The following is a 22,771-nucleotide window of genomic DNA, read 5'->3' as shown; positions in this document are numbered from 1 at the left end:
CAATTACTATTGTTTGTACCCCTAAAAGGCTAGATGAGGAGTAGGGGGAGTATGGAACAGGCAGCACCCTCAAACCTTCAGAAGTATGAGATTGTGTTCACTGTACCCCACAAAGATTGAGTTCACTGCACCCCACAATGATTGTGTTCACTGCACCCCACAAAGATTGTGTTCACTGCACCTCACAAAGATTGTGTTCACTGTACCCCCCAAAGATTGTGTTCACTGCACCCCACAAAGATTCTGTTCACTGTACCCCACAAAGATTGTGTTCACTGCACCCCAAAAAGATTGTGTTCACTGCACCCCAAAAAGGATGTTGTTCACTGCACCCCAAAAAGGATGTTGTTCACTCCACCCCAAAAAGATTGTGTTCACTGCACCCCACAAAGATTGTGTTCACTGCACCCCAAAAAGATTGTGTTCACTGCACCCCAAAAATGATTTTGTTCACTGCACCCCAAAAAGGATTTTGTTCACTGCACCCCAAAAAGGATGTTGTTCACTCCACCCCAAAAAGATTGTGTTCACTGCACCCCAAAAAGATTGTGTTCACTGCACCCCACAAAGGATTTTGTTCACTGCACCCCAAAAAGATTGTGTTCACTGCACCCCAAAAAGGATGTTGTTCACTGCACCCCAAAAAGGATTTTGTTCACTGCACCCCAAAAAGATTGTGTTCACTGCACCCCACAAAGGATTTTGTTCACTGCACCCCACAAAGATTGTGTTCACTGCACACCAAAAAGGATTGTGTTCACTGCACCCCAAAAAGATTTTGTTCACTGCACCCCAAAAAGATTGTGTTCACTGCAGCCCAAAAAGATTGTGTTCACTGCAGCCCAAAAAGATTGTGTTCACTGCAGCCCAAAAAGATTGTGTTCACTGCAGCCCAAAAAGATTGTGTTCACTGCAGCTCACACACAGAAAAATGGATGTGGATCACTGACACCTGCCTATCTCCAATCCCACACCACACAGCAATATCGATTGTAGTTTGTAGAACACAGTTTCCCTAAAATTCAGCAGACTCTGTCCCTAACAGGATTGAGAAGAGATCGTAGATCAGGATTGAGTGCAGACCCCACCCCCCACACAGCAATATCGATTGTAGTTTGTAGAAGACACTGACCCTATAATTCAGCAGACTCTATCCCTAAAATGCCTACAACTCGCCCTGCCTAAACACTCCGACCTGTCCCTCAATTCTATCCGGACACAAATGGTTTTTTCCTGCCTATCTTTCCCTAATCAGCAGCCAGCACGTTGATGTGTGCTCTGTCCCTGAATCTAAGCAGCATAATGACGCCGCTGCGGCTGCCTCGAACTTATAAAGACTTGGTCACATGCTTCAGACGGCCAATCACAGCTACTGAGACATTTGCAGGCATGGCTGGGATGGCTTAAGGCACACCAGTTAAACGATTGTTGATTGGCTGTTGAAAGCCCGCCATGAAAAGAGCGCCAAAGCATGCAAAACCCGGAAATAAAACGACCGAACACGGATTTTTACCCGAACATACAGTAAAGTGTCCGTGTCCGTGTTCGGGTACAAAAAATCCAATTATTCGGTACGAACACGAATAATACAGTCCGTGTTCGCTCAACACTAATCATGAGTTGTAAATATAGTCATTATTAGCAGAGGTTCCCTGAGACCTGAAAATTATTTCAAGGGTTCCTCTGTAATAAAAGGTTGAGAAAGGCTGATGCAGAGAGAGAATAAGATTAAACTCCAGCACGGGTTGGTTAAGCAGAAATAGAGTCACTCTTCTGGGTGTACTACACGTCTACACCCTTACCTTACTGATGTAAGGTAACAGCATGAAGTAAACCACTGGCAGTCATGAAGTAGATTCTGGATGTAATGTAGGAAATCCTAACGTCTCCAACTCAAGCAGAGCTTATCCACAGGAGGTTTAAAATCTTGTCAGTTTATTTGATTTTTAAAATGAGTTTCTGATTCCATCACTACATGTAGATCATCTCTCAGCATTCATTTCCTATTGGTCATCTCCCAGAAGTCTTCACTTCCTTGTTGCATCACAGAAGAGGGTGATGCAACACATCTCAGTTTTAACATTAGATGTAGCATCTGATTGTGAGGAGTTTTTAAAGGGTAGTTAAATTAAAGTTTGCACGTGGCAGTAATCGTAAATGTAGCACCCTCCTAGTCAGGTGCTAGGTAAAAGCATTGGGTTGCTTTCCTGCTTATCAGGGAGCAGGATTTTTAGTTAGGCCTGTTACATGTGTCCAGGTGTGATTCACTTAATCTGAGGTAGTGTCCCCACTGTATCCAATAGGGGAGCCTGTTGGACAGTGGAGGAAACCTAGCCAGTGACACACAGGCTTTTGTGGCAGTCCCAGTGGTGCATTAACAGTCAACAGTCAACAGTGGTGCATCCTGGGTTTGACCATAAAAGCCAAGGGCACATGTGACAGGGTGTCTTTTGGCGGGAAGCCAAGTCCCATAAGGAGGGCATGGCTGTGTCTCCTTCTGCAGCTGGGAAAGGTGGTCACAGGCAGTCGGCCTGGTGAACCTGAAGGTGTTGCTGAATGCAGAAGTCCAGTGGATTCTGACAAGAGGAGTTTGGAGGCAACGGTGACTCTGGAAGAACAGTGTCTCTGAGTACAGAGGAACTTGCCCAGGGGTCTGCCAGGAAGGGGACCACTCTGGAAGCGGACAGGTGTCAGCACACCAACATTGAGAGTAAAGGGGTACCAGTTTCAGAGAAACCCTTAAGAGAGTAACTAAAACAGGATCTTTTCTAAACATCTTCACCTTAGTGGCAGGGTGAAGCAGCGGCCTTGCCGCACACACTACAGCTAGTTGTCCCGAATATTGTGCATAGTTCATAGTTGGAATATCCCACTCATCCCTTCTCCTATCCCAGTTCCAATAAAATACACAAAAACCAAATCCCCTGAACTGTTTACTGACTGAGCCAAGGACTTAAAGTGTTACGAATTTGCCGGTTGTTGCTAAGGGTAACCCAGGGCAATCCGCTTCAAGCAGCTCCCAAGGGAGTAGGGCTGCATAAACATGGAGTGGGGAGAGAACATTTTTAGTTATTTGTTATGTATTTAGAATGCATGTATAAAGAATGACCTGCAGGAATTATAATCATGACATGACTACCGTAATTAAGGATTATTGACAAGAGTTAATTCTGGCATGTGAGTTTGGAGTCCTTGAATAATCAATCAATCAGAAGGAGGGGCCTAAGCAAGCATGCAAGTATATGCATAATTTTCCAACACCGGTATTTGGAGATACCTGGCAGGGCGATAATACATGACTAAGGTTCCATGCTGGTGCAGGAATAGCACTTTTAAAAGTGAGTGGATTATTTTATTGTTCTCAGTAAAAGTGTATGAGATGACATCATACTATTGAAGTTTCTATATTTGTAGCATGGTGGAGGGTGGAAGATTGTAAGGGTACTCACTAGGACTGTGACAAATGAGAGATAAAATGCTGCAGGCCTTTATGTAATAACATCATCTCTGCAAGTTTTCTGTTTGCAGATCCCACTTACATAGTTACATAGTTAGTCTGGTTGAAAAAAGACAGAAGTCCATCTAATGTAACCAATAAACGTTTTACAATCCTATATGCACAATCCCTTACCCACAGTTGATCATGTGGAAGGCAAGAAAACCCAGCAAAGCATGATCTAATTTGCTCCAGCAGGGGAAAGAAAATTCCTTCCTGATCCCCCAAGAGCCAATAGGATATTCCCTGGATCAACTTTATCTATAAATGTTAGTATCCAGTTAGTAACCAGCTCTTAAAGGAAGTCTATTCCACATTTTCATAGCTCTTACTGTGAAGAAGCCTTTCCATATTTGGAGATTAAATCTCTTTTCCTCCAGACGTAAAGAGTGCCCCCTTGTCCTCTGTGATGACCTTAAATTGAATAACTCAATACCAAGTTCACTATATGGACCACCTATCTGTTTAAACATGTTGATCATATCCCCCCTTTATTCTCCTCTTCTAAAGAGAGAATAAATTCAGTTCCTCTAATCTTTCCTCATAGATGAGTTCCTCTATGCCTCTTATCAGTTTGGTTGCCCTTCTCTACACTTTCTCCAGTTCCCCGATATACTTTTTGGAACTGGTGCCCAAAACTGAACTGCATATTGCAGGTGAGGTCTTACTAATGATTTGTACAGGGGCAAAATAATGTCTATACCTCTCTTAATACAAGAAAGGATTTTGCTCACTTTGGAAAACACTGCTTGGCATTGCATGCCACTATTATGCTTATGATCTACCAGAACACCCAGATCCTTCGCCACCATTGATTCCCCCAGTTGTACTCCCCCTAGTATGTATGATGCATGCATATTCTTAGCCCCAAGTGCATAACTTTACATTTATCAACATTAAATCTCATTTGCCACATAGTCGCCCAATGAAACAGTGCATTGCGGTTGGCTTGTAAGTTGGAGACATCCTGTAAGGACATTAACCCATTGCATAGCTTGGTCATCTGCAAAGACTGAAATGGTACTTGGTTCACTTAAATCACACACGTGGTAGAGAAGATTTTTTTCCAAGAGGACGCCTATAGATTTTGCAAGAATTATTGAATACATTTATATAGACATTTATATATACATTTGCATACACATGTGACATTGTTACTAGCACTGCTATTTCATTAACAAGGAAGGGCACTGTTTCTAGTTTTCAAGTTTCTTTTTTTTTACATCTGTTGTTTTCTTGTTTCTTTTCTGTTGAACTGGGAAGCAAGCTGTCCAAATGCAATATTCCCCACGCACACATTCATGGAAATGACTGTAATAATGCTGGGTGCTGTAATAATGACCACTGGCTGGAAATTGCAGACAATCTAAATGAAGAAATGTCATCAGCACACCAAGGATCCTTCAGAAGGTTCCAGAGCTTTATTCACATGGTCACACAGTGAATAAAGCTTTGGACCCTTCTGAGGAATCCTTGGTGTGCTGATGACATTTCTTCACTCAGAAACAAGCTGTGACACTCACTAAATCAGCATCTGATAAGCCACAGCCAGGGAATTTTCCATCCTAAAGCTGCACATAACAAAGGGCGGGTAAATCCTTGACCAAATGTGGCCACATGGCCATATTCGCACAATGTAATCAACCAAATTTGGCCATGTAACCATATTAGGTCAATGAGGTCATGAGCATCCACGCCCCTTTGTTATGTGCAGCTGTGGGGCACGAAATGCCCAGACTGTGGACTGTGGCTAATTGGGTGCTGAGTTGGTGAGAGTCAAAGCTTGCTTCCAGGTCCAGTTTGAAAATCCCTGCTCGTCACCACTGCTGTTCCATGTCCCATGTGATACCGCAGAGCAGACTGGTGTTGCTTATGTGTTCCCTACTCCTCCTGGTCATGTGAAAATGGTTACTGCACCCTGCAAAAACCCCGCATGCATGCCCTCTGCACAGCTGTCCACTGTCTGTGCAGCAATCTCTAGACACTTGTTGGTAACTAGAGCAGCAGAACTGATTGGCAAAGTTTGCAGAGCCTGGTTAGAGGAGTGACACACGTTTCTACCTTCACTAGCATACAGGCATCATCCTGATCCCAGAGCCAATGCTAATAGTAGCTCAATTTGGCTACTGGGGCCTTGTGGTGGTGGTGGGGGGCTTTTGGGTTGGGTTGTTAGTGCCGGCATCTTTTCTCTGAGAAAAAAGACCTGCTTTTTTCAGTCACAGTTTCCAGCACCTGGTGACACTTTTATTATAACTGCACATTAGTTAAAGTATTGTTTATGGCACATACATATACAGTAAACCCCCCTCCATTGCGGGGGTTACGTTCCGGACCCAGCTGCGAAAAGTGAAAATCCACGAAATAGAAAAACCCTATTAAAATGCATTGTAGGCATGTTTTTTTTACTGTCACTGTACGTGTAAAAGCATTTTAAGGTCTTTGAACACACTTTTAAAACAATAGAAACTAATTTAAACACATAATAGATACTGAGAGACATTGCAAGAGCTATGGAAAACACAAAAATATTTCATTTTTAATGATTTATATAGTAAAATAACATTACAAAAAAAAACGGAATATACCGGGACCGCAAAAACTGAACCGCAATGGAGCGGGGGTTTACCGTAGTGCTAAAAATGCTTTTCCCTTTTTTTGACAAATACAGAGAGATTTTATTTTTTTTTTTTATGGGACAGGGTTCATGTCCCTTATGGCAAGTCATCTTTTTACAATAGCCCAACAAACCACAAGTAATATAAAACACTATTCAGCCCCCTCCCCCTTAGGCTTCCATAGCGTTTGCCACAAAGCTCATAAATTTAAACTATCAGGAAGGTTTGCAAAACTGTTCACAATCTGAACCCAAGCACAATTGTTCATAAAAAAATTGTAACTGTATGTGTCCTTCCAAAATTCAACCTGATTAGCCAGTAATGCATACCAGTTCGATTCATCCTAAATAAACACAATTATAAATGGGAACTTATTTGTATAAATTGGAATGTACCTGGAATAGTAGGCATGGATCGGCTTGCAAAGCTCATTTGCTTGAGAACAGAAGCCTGGGGTGCTGGAGAATGGTCTGAAAGATTGGTGTCACTCATAAACTCTTGTTTCTTAGAAAGCTGTAAAATATATCATCTGAGAATAAATATTTTGCATCCTTCAAATGTCATATTGTCTCATGTTTGTCCATCTTATTTTGACTATAATAGTTTCCCAAACCAAGAATACACATTACATTGACAGCTGTGCAATTTTGTACTGTTATTTTGTGGCATTTCCATGACTGCCACTATACCGCCCTGCAGCGTTTGTGCCATGGACACAAATCCACCATGCATACGCACATGCACGGCACTTTGTGGCTTACTAACACACTCCCCAGACTAGGCAAAAATCCCGGAGGTGCTGCTTTGCAGCACAAAAAAAGTCTAAAACAGTAAAAAACAGAATACCGTTTTTTAGCTGTTACAGTGAGTTTGGTGCCGCTTTAAGTATAATAAATGCTTAAATATACTTTATTCAAAACAAAACTTTAGTATTTTACTTGGCCTTCAGGTTTTCTTGTCAACTCCCATGTAAAATAAATCAATAAATCAATAAAATATACATAGAAAAAAAGTACCGCTTAGTCACAGAGCAGAATATTAGCTGTGAATGTGATATCAGGTAATCAGGTATTGGCAGCTACATGTGTAGGCTTGAGCTGAGGAGGAAAGGACTCTAGGGCTCATAAGGTATGCCCTACATCCTTAACTTGTTAAGGTAACCTGTGCTTCCCCCATCCATTTCCAGCAGCACATAGTCAACTTACTTTTATTCCCCAACTGATCCTCTCAGCCCCTCGAGTGGAAGCTCAATGTAAGCTGGTTGAGCACTTTCTACTAGACCTCACATGACAATCAACATTGTCACTTGTGAGGCAGAGTAGTCGGTCCCATGATCCCCCACACCCGGAAGTATTGGCTGGTCAAAAAAAAGTTGTCCATCAGCATAGCGTTGGAGCAAAGAAGCATGTGCTGCTGAGGAGGGTGGGAGTTTGATTTACCTGTTACTGTGACCTGCGGGGTTCAAAGATTAGTCTGTTGCATTTTTTATAAAATGTGGAGCCCCAAGCCCAGAGTTTGGCTTAACTGATAATACATTGTAATTAAAACAGGATACAAATCTGTTTCTATAAATGTTTAGTATTATTTTAAGATGCAATCAAGCTGGACTTGGAAAGATGGGAATTAATGCAGAGGTAGCATTTTTATTTGTGTGCGACACCAAACATTGTGCTGATTTAATGCTCACATAATAATACAGGTGTCATTCAGAGCATCATTCACTGATCTGTTGCTGCTTCAGTTCAGTATGATATCAGATGATATCACCGGGATTTCCAATATAATTATATTATAAGACATTTCTGTGGTTACATAGTTCTGCAGAGCACTAGAGTAGATTTGTAGCACAATTGGAAGCCTAGGAGTTTATTGATTCAGTTCCTGAGCTTAGAATTAGACCTCAGCTTTAACTGACAGCCTAAGGTTCCAGCACAAAACCCTTCCAGGACCCCTCATGGTCTGATTGTTAGTTAAAGAGATATAGTAGAAAAACGTACTCTCTTGGACTCAGATATTGATGACTCCGAAGCGTTCTTTTCATCAGCAAACACTACACTGCTCCTTTTTGCTTTTTTACGGGACCTTCGCAATTTTACTTCAGTTTCACTTGTTACAGGAACTGGACTCACTTCATTCCCTTGAGGTTTTGATTTGGCCACTGTCATTTCGTAATCAATGCTGCTAGAAAGTAAATGATAATATGATTAGCATGACCATGCCGCAAAATAACTTTCTCACAAATCATGAACATATTAATTTTACAATTACCTATAAAATAAACAATAGAAAACTTCAGAATTCCAGAGCCAAACAGTCAATGAAAATAACCAGGGAATGGCTGCTACTATCCAAGACAAATACTTCAGCACACTTTTAACTCTAAACCTTTACCACATGTCTCTCAAACACTGTCATTCTAACTCCAAATCCCAGTCAATCCTTAAAGGGTAAATCCATATTTGTAAGAAAAAAAAAAGCAAATAAAAAGAAAATAATATAGCATATACAACGGCTACACAAGTCATATTGTAATTGAATGTTATTAACCACTTGCCGACCAGTCACGTTGACTGTACTGCGGCAAAGTGGCTCGTTATCGTCTGGCAACGTAGACCTACGTCACCAGACACTCCCCTCTCTCGGCGGCGCGCGCGCGCTGCCGGAGGCTCGCTCCCGCTGTATTCAGTTACAGCGGGAGTCGGGCCAGGGGAGGAGGGATGATCACCGCTGCTCTTCCCCGATCGTCTGGGATCTAGTGTGGAAATCCGCTCGCTTGTATAAACAAAGCGGGCGGATCTCCTAAGTGACAGGCAGGGTCAGATTGCAGGGTTCAGCATAGCTGAACCTGCGATCTGTCCCTGTTTCACTCAGTCACCTCCCCCCACACACGTCAGTAAGCACCAGGCATACATTAACCCCACCCTCTCCAATAAAAATTAACCCCTTCCCTGCCAGTGTCATTTTTACAGTAACAGTGCATATTTATAGCACTGATTACTGTAGTAATGTCACTGGTACCCCCAAAAGTGTCCAAAATGTCAGTCAAAGGTCCAATCTGCCCGCCGCAATGTCGCAGTCCTGCAAAAAAAATCGCAGATCGCAGCCATTACTCACTTTCTGGTTCAGCCACATCTTGAGTATGCTGTCCAATTCTGGTCACCAGCCCTTAGGAGGAAAGTGCTGGAACTGGACAGAGTCCAGAGGACTAGATTGACCTCAGTTATGAGGAATGGCTACAAAAAATAAACCTATTTTCCCAAATATCTAAATAGTGAGTCTATCAGAGGGAGATAACTATTCAATCTTAGGTCTCTTAAGAACACACACAGCCACTCAAGGAAGTTAGACTAGAAGCGGTTTAATCTTAAACTGCGTTAGGGGGTCTTTAATGTTAGAACAATATGTACAAAAGCATTTAGGATCCCCATTTGACACTAGCCAGTCCCTCTAGAAGCCCCTATTGTGCGTAATGCCTGTGGATTATGGCCCGTGTAAAGGTAACCACTCTGCGAATCTTTCATCATTTCTCTGCTATATAACCTTATCACATTTTCGATGCCTAATTTGTCTTATTTATTTTCCCCACTCCATGGCCATGCCTCTCAAATATATTTATCCTCTGCACTTCTTTCTTTTTTGCTCCTTTTGTTTCAACCTGGTTCCATTGATTTATACTTTATGACAATGTTATATACTGTATTCAGAATCACTTCTTATATGCACTCCCTGTTTTTCAAATTTCAGAATGGAGCTCCCTTACACCAACCCTGGACATTCTTTTTTTTGGGGGAACATAGGAAAAATGTATGTTCCCAGCAGGTCCTTGAGCCAGAGCTCCCAGGACTGACTCCTTGTGCGGTTTTCCTGTTGCAGACTCATTCACTTCAAAATCAGCCCAAATGTGAGTATTTTAAAGTTAGGGTTATTTTCCTCCTCTCAGTTACAATCTTTGTCTGTTTTAATTTTTGTGGCTTACAAAAGCTACATTTTTGTTTTGAGTGGTGGTTTGATATTACTATAACTGTGTGGATGCATTATGTGGTATCAGTGGCGTAGCGTGGGTTGTCAGCGCCCAGGGCAAGGTAAGTAATTTGCGCCCCTACACAAATCTACTAGACCATTGCACAGACCACTACACCACTACACTGACACCTACACTGACCTAGCTGACCTCTACACAGACCTACCTTATTCCTACACTGACCTACCTGATTACTATACTGGCACCTACACTGACCTACCTGACCACTACACAAACCTACCTAACCACTACACAAACCTACAAGACCAATACACAAACCTACCTGACTACTACACAAACCTACCTGACAATTACACTGATCACTACACAGACCTACCTGTTTCCTGCACTAACCTACCTGATCACTATACTGATACCTACAGAGACCTACCTGATTCTTACACTAACCTACTTGATTACTATACTGACACCTATGCTGACCTACCTGACCACTACACTGACAAACCTGATCACTACACTGACCTACCTAATTACTATACTGACAATTACACAAAATGAAATTAATGGGCTGTCTACATGCAGAGCACAGGTAGCAATGTTATAAAGCTAGCCTCAGATCCTTCACATCATAATCCTGTCATACAATAGTGTTCTCAGTCCCCCCTGCACATCACAACCCCCCCTTCACATTACTGTCCTCAGCCCACCTTCATATCCCCCCTCCCCTCACATCCTTGTCATCACCCCCCCCCTTTACATTCCTATCCTTATGCCCCTTTATATCACACCCCTACTCCTTCACATTTCTGTCCTCAGCCCCCCCTGCATTCCTGTCCTTAGCCCCTTTATATCACCTCCCTTCCGCCTTTACATTCCTGTCCTCACCCCCACCCATCCCTTTACATTCCTGTCCTCATCCCCAGTACCCCTTTACATTCCTGTCCTCATCCCCAGTACCCCTTTACATTCCTGTCCGCACCCCCACCCCTTTACATTCATGTCCTCATCTGCAATGCCCCTTTACATTCCTGTCCTCATCCCCACTACCCCTTTACATTCATGTCCCCCACTACCCCTTTACATTCCTGTCTCCCACTACCCCTTTAAATTCCTGTCCCCCACTACCCCTTTACATTCCTGTCCCCCACTATCCCTTTACATTCCTGTCTCCCCATTACCCCTTTACATTCCTGTCCCCCACTACCCCTTCACTACCCCTTTACATTTCTGTCCCCCACTACTCCTTTACATTCCTGTTCCCTACTGCCCCTTTACATTCCTGTCCCACACTACCCCTTTACATTCCTGTCTCCCCAGTACCCCTTTACATTCCTGTCCCCCACTACCCATTCACTACCCCTTTACATTCCTGTCCCCGACTACCCCTTTACATTCCTGTCCCCCACTACTCCTTTACATTCCTGTCCTCATCTCCAGTACCCCTTTACATTCCTGTCCTCATCTCCAGTACCCTTTTACATTCCTGTCCTCCCACTACCCCTACATTCCTGTCCCCCACTACCTCTTTACATTCCTGTCCCCCACTACCCCTTTTCATTCCTGTCTCCCCAGCACCCCTTTACATTCCTATCTCCCCAGTACCCCTTTACATTCCTGTCCCCCACTACCCCTTCACTACCCCTTTACATTCCTGTCCCCCACTACCCCTTTACATTCCTGTCCCCCACTACCTCTTTTCATTCCTGTCCCCCACTACCCCTTCACTAACCCTTTACATTCCTGTCCCCCCTACCCCTTTACTTTGCTGTTGCACAGTACCCCTTTACATTCCTGTCTTCAGCTTTAACCCATCTTCAGATTCCTGTCCTCATCCCACCCCCCCATCTTCAGCTCCCTGTCCTCAGCTCCCTCCCATCTTCAGGTTCCTGTCCTCAGCTCCCCCTTTACAGCACCCTCAGCTTCCTCCACAATCCACATTACTCACAGAGCGGAAAGCAGCTGGACAGCTCCCCATGGACGGCGGCAAGCATGAAGCTGACATCAGAAGCAGGACAGCTCTGGAAGGAGGGCGGGATCTGCAAAACCTTTCCAGGTAACCAGCTTGTAATTGATTACTAACAACCAATCACCTGTGGGTTAACTTGAAGTCCCACCCTCCATCCGGAGCTGTACTGGCTCTGATATCAGCCTCCTGCCTCCCGTCGTCCATGCAGGGCTTGTTCAGGATGGCTGAGCAGATGGCTGAGCGGGCTCCTAAATGGCAGCGTGGCACTGGCGCCCCAGCACCCCCCACGCTACGCCACTGTGTGGTATGCACCCTTAGGAAACTTGAAACTTGGGTTTATTGTGAAATCAAAGGTCAAACACCGAACATACGTAAAAGACAAACTGGATCAACAGACGCATTTCACACCATGTGCTTAATCATTAATCATTAAGCTTAATCATTAAGCACATGGTGTGAAACGCGTCTGCTGATCCAGTTTGTCTTGTACGTATGTTCGGTCTTGGACCTTTGATTTCACAATAAACCCAAGTTTCCTACGACTGGAGGTGCCGCTTTCTTTCTACAAAACATATGGACTCTCTGGGTTGCGGACCTTGGCGAGCACCCAGTTTTTCAGGATTGCCACAGTTTGCTCGGGATCTTGTTTGTTAAGCTGGTAGCCTTTGAGCGGTAATTTGTTTCTTTCTCTGCTCTTTGGTATGCACCCTTCCCATTCTTATTTGCTATTAAATCTTGCTTAGTGAAACAGACTTAACCCCAAGTTCTCATTTATCATACAAAGCCTAGTGCTAAAAGCCAGATGCCTGAAGATTAGTGCAAGAATTCGTACTAACCTTTCTGTAACAGTCCTGTTTGGAGAGCTGCATTCAGACCCAACTGATGACATGGAAATAACAGACATCTGTCGATAAGATCTTAACATGGATCTTGGTCTTCCAACTCTGCCATCATCAATGTCAGGCTGCAAAATATTTGTGTGATGTGAGATTTACTGCAAAAGTATAATGTATATATTGTGTGAAGTTGACTAATGGAAGAATTGGCTCAAACAATTTATGTCTGAAAAGACAGAATCTGCTATAGGGTTAGATTTGTCTAAAACAATTATTCCTTCAAAAACTATCATAAATGTAACCTGCTCATACGGCATTATATGCTTGTCGGTCCTGTTGCACTAAACAGTGCTCTTATAATAATATGTGAGCACTGTTCAGTGTAGTATTATACAGTGTCCATCTTGGAGATATGGCACCACCCCACGTGGCTGACCCATAACAGCCTGGAGTCAGACAAAGTGAGTTTAATGACACTGGCTGCCATTAACCCTAGAATCTGATGGCAGAATGCAATAAATGAGGCGGACAACTCCAGATAAAAATTGTACTGCAGTGAAAGTAGTTGTTTTTATTATTTTTCCTGGGCTTTTTTCTTGTGATATTTTTATAAGAAAAACTGCAGGTCTGCTTAAAAAGAGCTTATGCCTTGGATCTGCTGAAATATCACAATCAGTATTAATATCTGACATCACTCATTCCAAAAGAAATGATCAAGCTTTTCTCCCAAGATGTGAAAATAGTAGTTAAACCAGAGCAAATATTGCTTATTCTATACAGTGCATAGTAGGATAAGGGCACAGGGATTGTATTTACTTTTATTTAGAGAAGAAATGTGATGGGATGCTCCAGGTGACACTGAAGGGTCCCGTCACAATAAAAAAAAAGGTATAAGCTGACAGCTATTGCTTAATTTATATAGAGATATATGAGATAGTGCACACTGAATTAAGTATGGATAAAGTTCAGTACCCAAGATTGAAAATATAAACGTTTTACCCAGTTCATATGACTTTCTACCAGAATGTGCCTCTGTGCACAGCCCCGGGCCAGTGATCGCTGTGACCAATCACAGCAGATGCATGATGATTGTAAACAACTAATTGCTTTCTTTCATGCAATCCATTGTGTACAATTGCTTTGCTAGCTGTGATTGGACACAGTGATCACATGGTACAGACAGGACCAAACACAGCCCTTCTGTACCATGTAATTAGCTGTGGCCAATTACAGCTAATCACAGCTAAACACTCTGAATTAATCAATTTCATTCAGTGAAAAATGGTTGCTCATAATGAAATTCCATAGTATAAGCAATCATATTGTACAAAAAATAAAAAAACCCTGATCACTTGCCTAGAGTAGTACAGTGTTACTATGGTAACACTGTATTGCTCTGGTCACAGTGTGTTAAAAAAAGATATTAATAAAATGTTGAAAAAATGTAGTAAAAAAAGAAAAAAAAATAGAAAAAAATTATTTTATTTTTAGTTTTTTACATACTGTCACCATTCAGTGTCTCTGACCGCTGCCCCACCCGTTATATAATAATGCTTCATTCCACTGGTGACGGTATGTACAAAAAAAATGATGAACTTTTTTTTTTTCCATTTTCGAAAACGTTTTGACAAAAATTACAACTTCAAAAAACTCACCATGCTTCTCACTAAACAGCTTAGACTGCCTACTTTCCAAAAAAGGGTATTTGGGTAATTGGGGGATATTTGTACTGTTTTAAGTTTTTGGGCCTTAAGAAAGGAAATAGGGCATCAGTACATCAGGACTGATCAATTTTGAGATATATATATATATATATATATATATATATATATATATATATATATACACAGCATCTCATAAAAGTGAGTACACCCCTCACATTTTTGTAATTTTTTTACTATATATCTTTTCATGTCTTAACACTGAAGAAATGACACTTTGCTACAATGTAAAGTAGGGAATGTACAGCTTGTATAACAGTGTCAATTTTCTGTCCCCTCAAAATAACTCAACACACCACCCAGGCCCAGATTGGCTAATCGGGAGCACCAGGAGAATTCCCAGTGGGCTGGTTGGTTTTTTTGTCCGTGAGGGCCGTTGTCATGGCACTGGGACAATATTCCTCCCAGTGGCAGAGCACTGAGTACAGGGACACCGGAGCTCACATCCCAGCCGGGGGCGGGCTCCGGGGCATGGTCATGTAACCCTGCCTATTCGGCTCCTCCCCCTGCACTGCTTGTTTGATAACGTGCTTGTGGTCCCCGCATCCCCTTGGCTGGCTGGGCGGAGTTAGTGCTGTTACATCCAATAGTGCTGCCAGTGACTGTGTCAGACCGGTACAGGAGGGCGGTGTCCCGTCAGGTCCACCATTGGCTCCGATCTGAGGCTGCATATCAATGGGGTACTCCAGAGTTTCTCTGCCGGGGGTTACACAGGGGAGACGGTAGGTGCCGATGCATGGAGTATCCCCGCTGTAATGTCATAGGGATGGGGGAGGTGTGGTCCGTATCTGTATATGGAGTTATATCTCATAGACTGCTATATACACATCAGTTGTGTCACCCACACATAGATAGCAGTCCGGAGGGAGCTCAGTGTTCAGGGAGCGGAGGAAGATCAATACTACCCCGTCCTGAGATAGGATACTAACCCCCTGATTTCGACCCCCCCCCCCAGTGCCTGCTATTGGTACAGTCCTTATCTCTTTAGTTGTGTGTAAATTATAAGCTGCACTGGATATGTGGGAGGCCTCCAATCAATAGGCTGCATTCATTTCATGTGAAAATCGCAGACACTGAGGCGGCACCATTGCAATATTTCTGAGGTTTTAATTGCATTATTTTAATATGGTCAGTCGTGAACTAAAGTTGGCCGGTCTAAGGCATGAAACTGCAGGGCTGAAAATGAGTCCCACTCCGGCCCTGACACCGCCATTAATGTCTTACTGCTGGCAACAAAAGTGAGTACACCCCAAAGTGAAAGTGTCCAAATTGGGCCCAAAGTGTCAATATTTTGTGTGGCCACCATTATTTTCCAGCACTGCCTTAACCTCCTTGGGCATGGAGTTCACCAGAGCTTTACAGGTTGCCACTGGAGTCCTCTTCCATCCCTCCATGATGACATCACGGAGCTGGTGGATGTTGGAGACCTTGCACTTCTCCACCTTCCGTTTGAGGATGCCCCACAGATGCTCAATAGGGTTTAGGTGTGGAGACATGCTTTTCCAGTCCATCACCTTTACCCTCAGCTTCTTTAACAAGGCAGTGGTCGTTTTGGAGGTGTGTTTGGGGTTGCTATCATGTTGGAATATTGCCCTGCAGCCCAGTCTTCGAATGGAGGGGATCATGCTCTGCTTCAGTATGTCACAGTACATGTTGGCATTCATGGTTCCCTCAATGAACTGTAGCTCCCCAGTGCCGGCAGCACTAATGCAGCCCCAGACCATGACACTCCCACCACCATGCTTGACTGTAGGCAAGACACAGTTGTCTTTGTACTCCTCACGTGGTTACTGCCACACACGCTTGACACCATCTGAACCAAATACGTTTATCTTGGTCTCATCAGACCACAGGACATGGTTCCAGTAATCCATGTCTTTAGTCTGCTTGTCTTCAGCAAACTGTTTGGGGGCTTTCTTTTGCATCATCTTTAGAAGAGGCTTCCTTCTGGTACGACATCCATGCAGACCAATTTGATGCAGTTACATAGTTACATAGTTACATAGTTAGTGAGGTTGAAAAAAGACATCAGTCCATCCAGTTCAACCTATGATGTGTGTGTGTGTTTGCTTTTAACCGAACATTGTATACCCCTGTATGTTGTGGTCTCTAAGGTGCCCATCTAATAGTTTTTTGAAACTATCAATGCTCCCTGCTGATACGACTGCTTGTGGGAGAGAATTCCACATCCTTACCGCTCTTACCGTGAAGAACCCCTTACGCACTTTAAGGTTAAACCGCCTTTCCTCTAGTTTTAGTGAGTGGCCACGTGTCTTATTGTATCTCCTTTCTCTGAATAGTTTGTTCCTTATGCTAGGGTCGCCAGTACAGTATTTGTACATTGAGATCATATCCCCCCTCAATCGTCTCTTCTCCAGAGAGAATAGGTTCAGTGCTTGTAGCTCATAGCTGATGTCCTCCATTCCCCTAATTATTTTTGTTGCCCTTCTCTGGACTCTTTCCAGTTCCAGCACATCCTTCCTGAGGACAGGTGCCCAGAACTGGACAGCATACTCCAGACAACATACAGGGGTACACAATGTACGGTTAAAAGCAAACACACACACATCATAGGTTGAACTGGACGGACTGATGTCTTTTTTCAACCTCACTAACTATGTAACTATGTATGTGGCCGGACCAGAGTCTTGTAGAGCAGGAGAATAATCTCTTTATTTCTGGAGTGAATCCCCTTTTTTATACATCCCAGTATTCTGTTGGCTTTGCTTGCAGCGGCTTGGCATTGCATGCCACTGCCAAGCCTGTTGTCTACCAGTACCCCCAAGTCCTTTTCCATCCTAGACTCACCCAGAGGTTCCCCCCCTAGTGAGTAGCTTGCTTTCTGGTTTTTGGCCCCCAAGTGCATTACTTTACATTTTTAAACATTAAACCTCATCTGCCATGTAGTTGCCCACCCCATTATTTTGTTCAGGTCCGCTTGTAAGGTTTCCACATCCTGCATAGAAGATATTGGCAAGCCTAGTTTAGTATCATCTGCAAATACTGAGATTGTACTCGATATCCCCTCCTCTAGATCATTTATGAATAAATTAAACAGGATTGGTCCCAGGACAGAACCCTGGGGGACCCCACTTTCCACACCCGCCCAATCCGAGTACTCCCCATTAATCATCACCCTCTGGACTCTCCCCTGGAGCCAGTTCTCTATCCAGGTACTCACCTTATGGTCCATACCTACCTTCCTTAGTTTGTACAGTAAGCGTTTGTGGGGAACGGTGTCAAAGGCCTTTGCAAAGTCCAGATACACCACATCCACAGGCTTTCCTTTATCTAGGAGGCAGCTCACTTCATCGTAGAAGGTTAATAGATTGGTTTGGCAAGAACGATTTTTCATGAATCCATGCTGATTACTACTAATAATTAGGGATGATCAAACTTTTCAAAAGTTCGGTTCGGCCAGAACATCCGAACTACCCGAAAGTTCGGCCCGGATTTCAGAACCCCATTGAAATCAATGGGACCCGAACTTCGGTAATCAAAAAACACCATTTTGAAGCCCTAAAACCCAATAAATGCCCCTAAAAAGGGCCTAGGGTTCTGGGTCATGCCCCAGGGACTATTAATCACACAAAAAAAGTTCTTAAAAATTGTCATTTTTTATAGAGTGCCAATTATTTAAAAAATGTAAAAAAATAAAAAATAAAAAAAATAAAAACATTTCTTTGGATTTAGTATCTGGGGGGGTCTAAAAAGTGTACCTGTGAAGTTTCAACTCTGTAGCATGTCCAGAACCAGAAAAAAATATAATTTTTCAGTAGAGCAGGGATGGTCGGACCCTCCTTTTACACCTATATGATCTTTTTTTGGGGGTTCTGGACATGCTACAGAGCTGAAACTTCACAGGTACACCTTTTAGACCCCCCCAGACACAAAATCACACAAAAAAAGTTCTTAAAAATTGTAATTTTTGATAGATTTTTGATAGAGAGCCAATTATTGAAAAAAAAAATAAATTCTTTGGATTTAGTGTCTGGGGGGTCTAAAAAGTGTACCTGTGAGGTTTCAGCTCTGTAGCATGTCCAGAACCAGAAAAAAAATATAATTTTTTCAGTAGAGCAGGGATGGTGGGACCCTCCTTTTACACCTATATGATCTTTTTTGGGGGGGTTCTGGAAATGCTACAGAGCTGAAACTTCACAGGTACACCTTTTAGACCCCCCAGACACAAAATCACACAAAAAAAGTTCTTAAAAATTGTCATTTTTGATAGATTTTGATAGAGAGCCAATCATTGAAAAAAAAAAAAATTTCTTTGGATTTAGTGTCTGGGGGGTCTAAAAAGTGTACCTGTGAAGTTTCAGCTCTGTAGCATGTCCAGAACCATAAAAAAAAAAAGATTGTTTGTATTAGTGCAATTATAGATCTGAAATATGGCTTCTCGCTTTTCACACCTTGCCGGTTTAATAGCAGGTGTTTTTTTTTTGTTGTAGCAGGCATTTTTTTGGGGTTCTTTGGAGTCAGGAAAAACATCTGAACTTGTGTATAGTGGTACTATACACAAGTTCAGATGTTTTGCCTGCCTCCAAAAACCCCCAAAAAATGCCTGCTACAACACACCTGGGCGTTTTTGTTTTTTTTGGCGCTATCGTTTTTTTGGGCATTTTTTGGGGTTCTTTGGAGGCAGGCAAAACATCTGAACATGTGTATAGTGGTGTATATACACACATACTTATATGTATATACACACCTAGACATATATAGGTGTGATAGTAGCAGAAATATATGCTTGCGCTAATGAAATCATTTACACTAATATGGTTATGCTCCTATAACACCTATATATGTCTAAGTGTAAAATACATATAAGTATGTGTGTGTACACAAGTTCAGATGTTTTGCCTGCCTCCAAAAACCCCAAAAAAATGCCTGCAACAACACACCTGGGCGTTTTTTTTTTTTTTGACGCTAGCGTTTTTTTGGACATTTTTTGGGGTTCTTTGGAGGCAGGCAAAACATCTGAACTTGTGTATAGTGGTATATATACCACTATACACAAGTTCAGATGTTTTTCCTGCCTCAAAAGAACCCAAAAAAATGCCCAAAAAAACGCCTGCTATTAAACCAGCAAGGTGTGAAAAGCGAGAAGCCAACATCCTGTGCTGAAAGTGTTCTAATACAAACAATCTTGTTTTTTATGGTTCTGGACATGCTACAGAGCTGAAACTTCACAGGTACACTTTTTAGACCCCCAGACACTAAATCCAAAGAATTTTAAAAAAATTTTTTAATTTTTTTTCAATAATTGGCTCAATAATTAAATAATAAAATGACAATTTTTAAGAACTTTTTTGTGTGATTTTGTGTCTGGGGGGTCTAAAAGGTGTACCTGTGAAGTTTCAGCTGTGTAGCATGTCCAGAACCATAAAAAAAGATCATATAAGTGTAAAAGGGGGGTCCCACCATCCCTGCTCTACTGAAAAATTAGAAAAATTATCTTTTTTTCTGGTTCTGGACATGCTACAGAGCTGATACTTCACAGGTACAATTCTTAGACCCCCCCCCCCCAGACACTAATCCAAAAAAGTCATGCCTGCCTTCAAAAATGCCCGATAAATGCAAAAAAAACACTGTAGAGAAGCCGTATTCCTGTTCTAATAAAAATTATAAGAAAATGCTAATTTTTGGGGGGTTCTGGACATACTACAGAGCTGAAACTTCACAGGTACAATTTTTAGACCCCCCCAGACACTAAATCCAAAGAAATGTTTTTTTTATTTTTATTTTTTTTTTCAATAATTGTCTCTCTATCAAAAATCTATCAAAAATGAAAATTTTTAAGATCTTTTTTTTGTGTGATTTTGTGTCTGGGGGGTCTAAAAGGTGTACCTGTGAGGTTTCAGCTCTGTAGCATGTCCAGAACCATAAAAAAAAGATCATATAGGTGTAAAAGGAGGGTCCCACCTTCCCTGCTCTACTGAAAAATTATTTTTTTTCTGGTTCTGGACATGCTACAGAGCTGAAACTTCACAGGTACACTATACACAAGTTCAGATGTTTTGCCTGCCTCCAAAAACCCCCAAAAAATGCCTGCAACAACACACCTGGGCGTTTTTTTTTTTTTTTTTTGACGCTAGCGTTTTTTTGGACATTTTTTGGGGTTCTTTGGAGGCAGGCAAAACATCTGAACTTGTGTATAGTGGTATATATACCACTATACACAAGTTCAGATGTTTTTCCTGCCTCAAAAGAACCCAAAAAAATGCCCAAAAAAACGCCTGCTATTAAACCAGCAAGGTGTGAAAAGCGAGAAGCCAACATCCTGTGCTGAAAGTGTTCTAATACAAACAATCTTGTTTTTTATGGTTCTGGACATGCTACAGAGCTGAAACTTCACAGGTACACTTTTTAGACCCCCAGACACTAAATCCAAAGAATTTTAAAAAATTTTTTTAATTTTTTTTCAATAATTGGCTCAATAATTAAATAATAAAATGACAATTTTTAAGAACTTTTTTGTGTGATTTTGTGTCTGGGGGGTCTAAAAGGTGTACCTGTGAAGTTTCAGCTGTGTAGCATGTCCAGAACCATAAAAAAAGATCATATAAGTGTAAAAGGGGGGTCCCACCATCCCTGCTCTACTGAAAAATTAGAAAAATTATCTTTTTTTCTGGTTCTGGACATGCTACAGAGCTGATACTTCACAGGTACAATTCTTAGACCCCCCCCCCCCCCAGACACTAATCCAAAAAAGTCATGCCTGCCTTCAAAAATGCCCGATAAATGCAAAAAAAACACTGTAGAGAAGCCGTATTCCTGTTCTAATAAAAATTATAAGAAAATGCTAATTTTTGGGGGGTTCTGGACATGCTACAGAGCTGAAACTTCACAGGTACAATTTTTAGACCCCCCCAGACACTAAATCCAAAGAAATTTTTTTTTTATTTTTATTTTTATTTTTTTTTTCAATAATTGTCTCTCTATCAAAAATCTATCAAAAATGAAAATTTTTAAGATCTTTTTTTTGTGTGATTTTGTGTCTGGGGGGTCTAAAAGGTGTACCTGTGAGGTTTCAGCTCTGTAGCATGTCCAGAACCATAAAAAAAAGATCATATAGGTGTAAAAGGAGGGTCCCACCTTCCCTGCTCTACTGAAAAATTATTTTTTTTCTGGTTCTGGACATGCTACAGAGCTGAAACTTCACAGGTACACTATACACAAGTTCAGATGTTTTGCCTGCCTCCAAAAACCCCCCAAAAATGCCTGCAACAACACACCTGGGCGTTTTTTTTTTTTGACGCTAGGTTTTTTCTGGGCATTTTTTGGGGTTCTTTGGAGGCAGGCAAAACATCTGAACTTATGTATAGTGGTGTATATACACACATACTTATATGTATATATACACCTAGACATATATAGGTGTGATAGGAGCGTAACTATATTGGTGTTAATTATTTCATTAGCGCAAGTCGTTTTTTCTGCTCCTTTCACACCTATATATGTCTAGGTGTATATACACAGACATAGGTGTGTATATATACCCCCTATACACATGTTCAGATGTCATGTCTGACTCCAAACATGTGCTCAAAAAAGCACTAGCAACGCCTGCAGCCAAAAATGCTGGCGGCGGCGAAGCCATATTACAGAAACTAAAGTGACTTGAGAGAAACTAGCTTTTCTCTATAGCGGTCACCCTGCTATGGAAGGGTTTGGTCACCCTGCCATAGCAGTCACTGTCAGTTCACCCTACACTACATTACGGTCACCCTGACACTTCACACTTTCCCTACAGAAACTGAATAAATTAAAGCTAACTAAAGTGTAAAAGAGCACTCTATCTACACTAGATATCCCTTTCCTCACACTAATAAATGCTAAATGACACTTTTAAAGTAAAATTAGCAGAACTGCTTCCACTCTCTTCCATGTCCTGTATAACAATGCTAGGAATTTGGCGGGGGCTATCTTATATACTGGGGGGCGTATTCACTAATGATTGGACTATGGATCCCCTAGTCACTCCAATCACATTCCTAGCATTCTTCTGCCCCCTCAATTGGCTTTTGCTAATGGTTTCCTAATGGTTCTGGTCCAATCACAGGCTTTTAAAGCCCATTTCCTGAACCATTGCATTTTGGTCGGTTCTGGTTGCCGAATTCCGAACATTTGGGCAAAAAGTTCTAAATTCGGCCGA

At 42.0% G+C, this 22,771-nt stretch overlaps 1 protein-coding gene across 1 annotated transcript in view; it reads right to left on the bottom strand.

Annotated features, from left to right (window-relative positions):
- The window catches only part of DOCK2 (dedicator of cytokinesis 2), a 349,654-nt gene that overhangs the window by 36,414 nt on the left and 290,469 nt on the right, over window positions 1-22,771 (bottom strand). Inside the window, exons 48-50 of the mRNA XM_082254918.1 lie at window positions 12,896-13,023; window positions 8,109-8,292; window positions 6,507-6,624 (exon numbers count right to left, since the gene is read on the bottom strand). Coding sequence (XP_082111044.1) covers window positions 6,507-6,624; window positions 8,109-8,292; window positions 12,896-13,023 — 430 coding nt within the window. The remainder of the gene's footprint in view (window positions 1-6,506; window positions 6,625-8,108; window positions 8,293-12,895; window positions 13,024-22,771) is intronic.

The sequence above is a fragment of the Pelophylax lessonae genome, assembly GCF_965119305.1.
Source record: "Pelophylax lessonae genome assembly, chromosome: 4".
NCBI classification, from domain to species: Eukaryota; Metazoa; Chordata; class Amphibia; order Anura; family Ranidae; genus Pelophylax; species Pelophylax lessonae.
The sequence above is the reverse complement of the archived record's forward strand: the minus strand, read 5'-3'. Positions and strand labels throughout refer to the sequence as shown.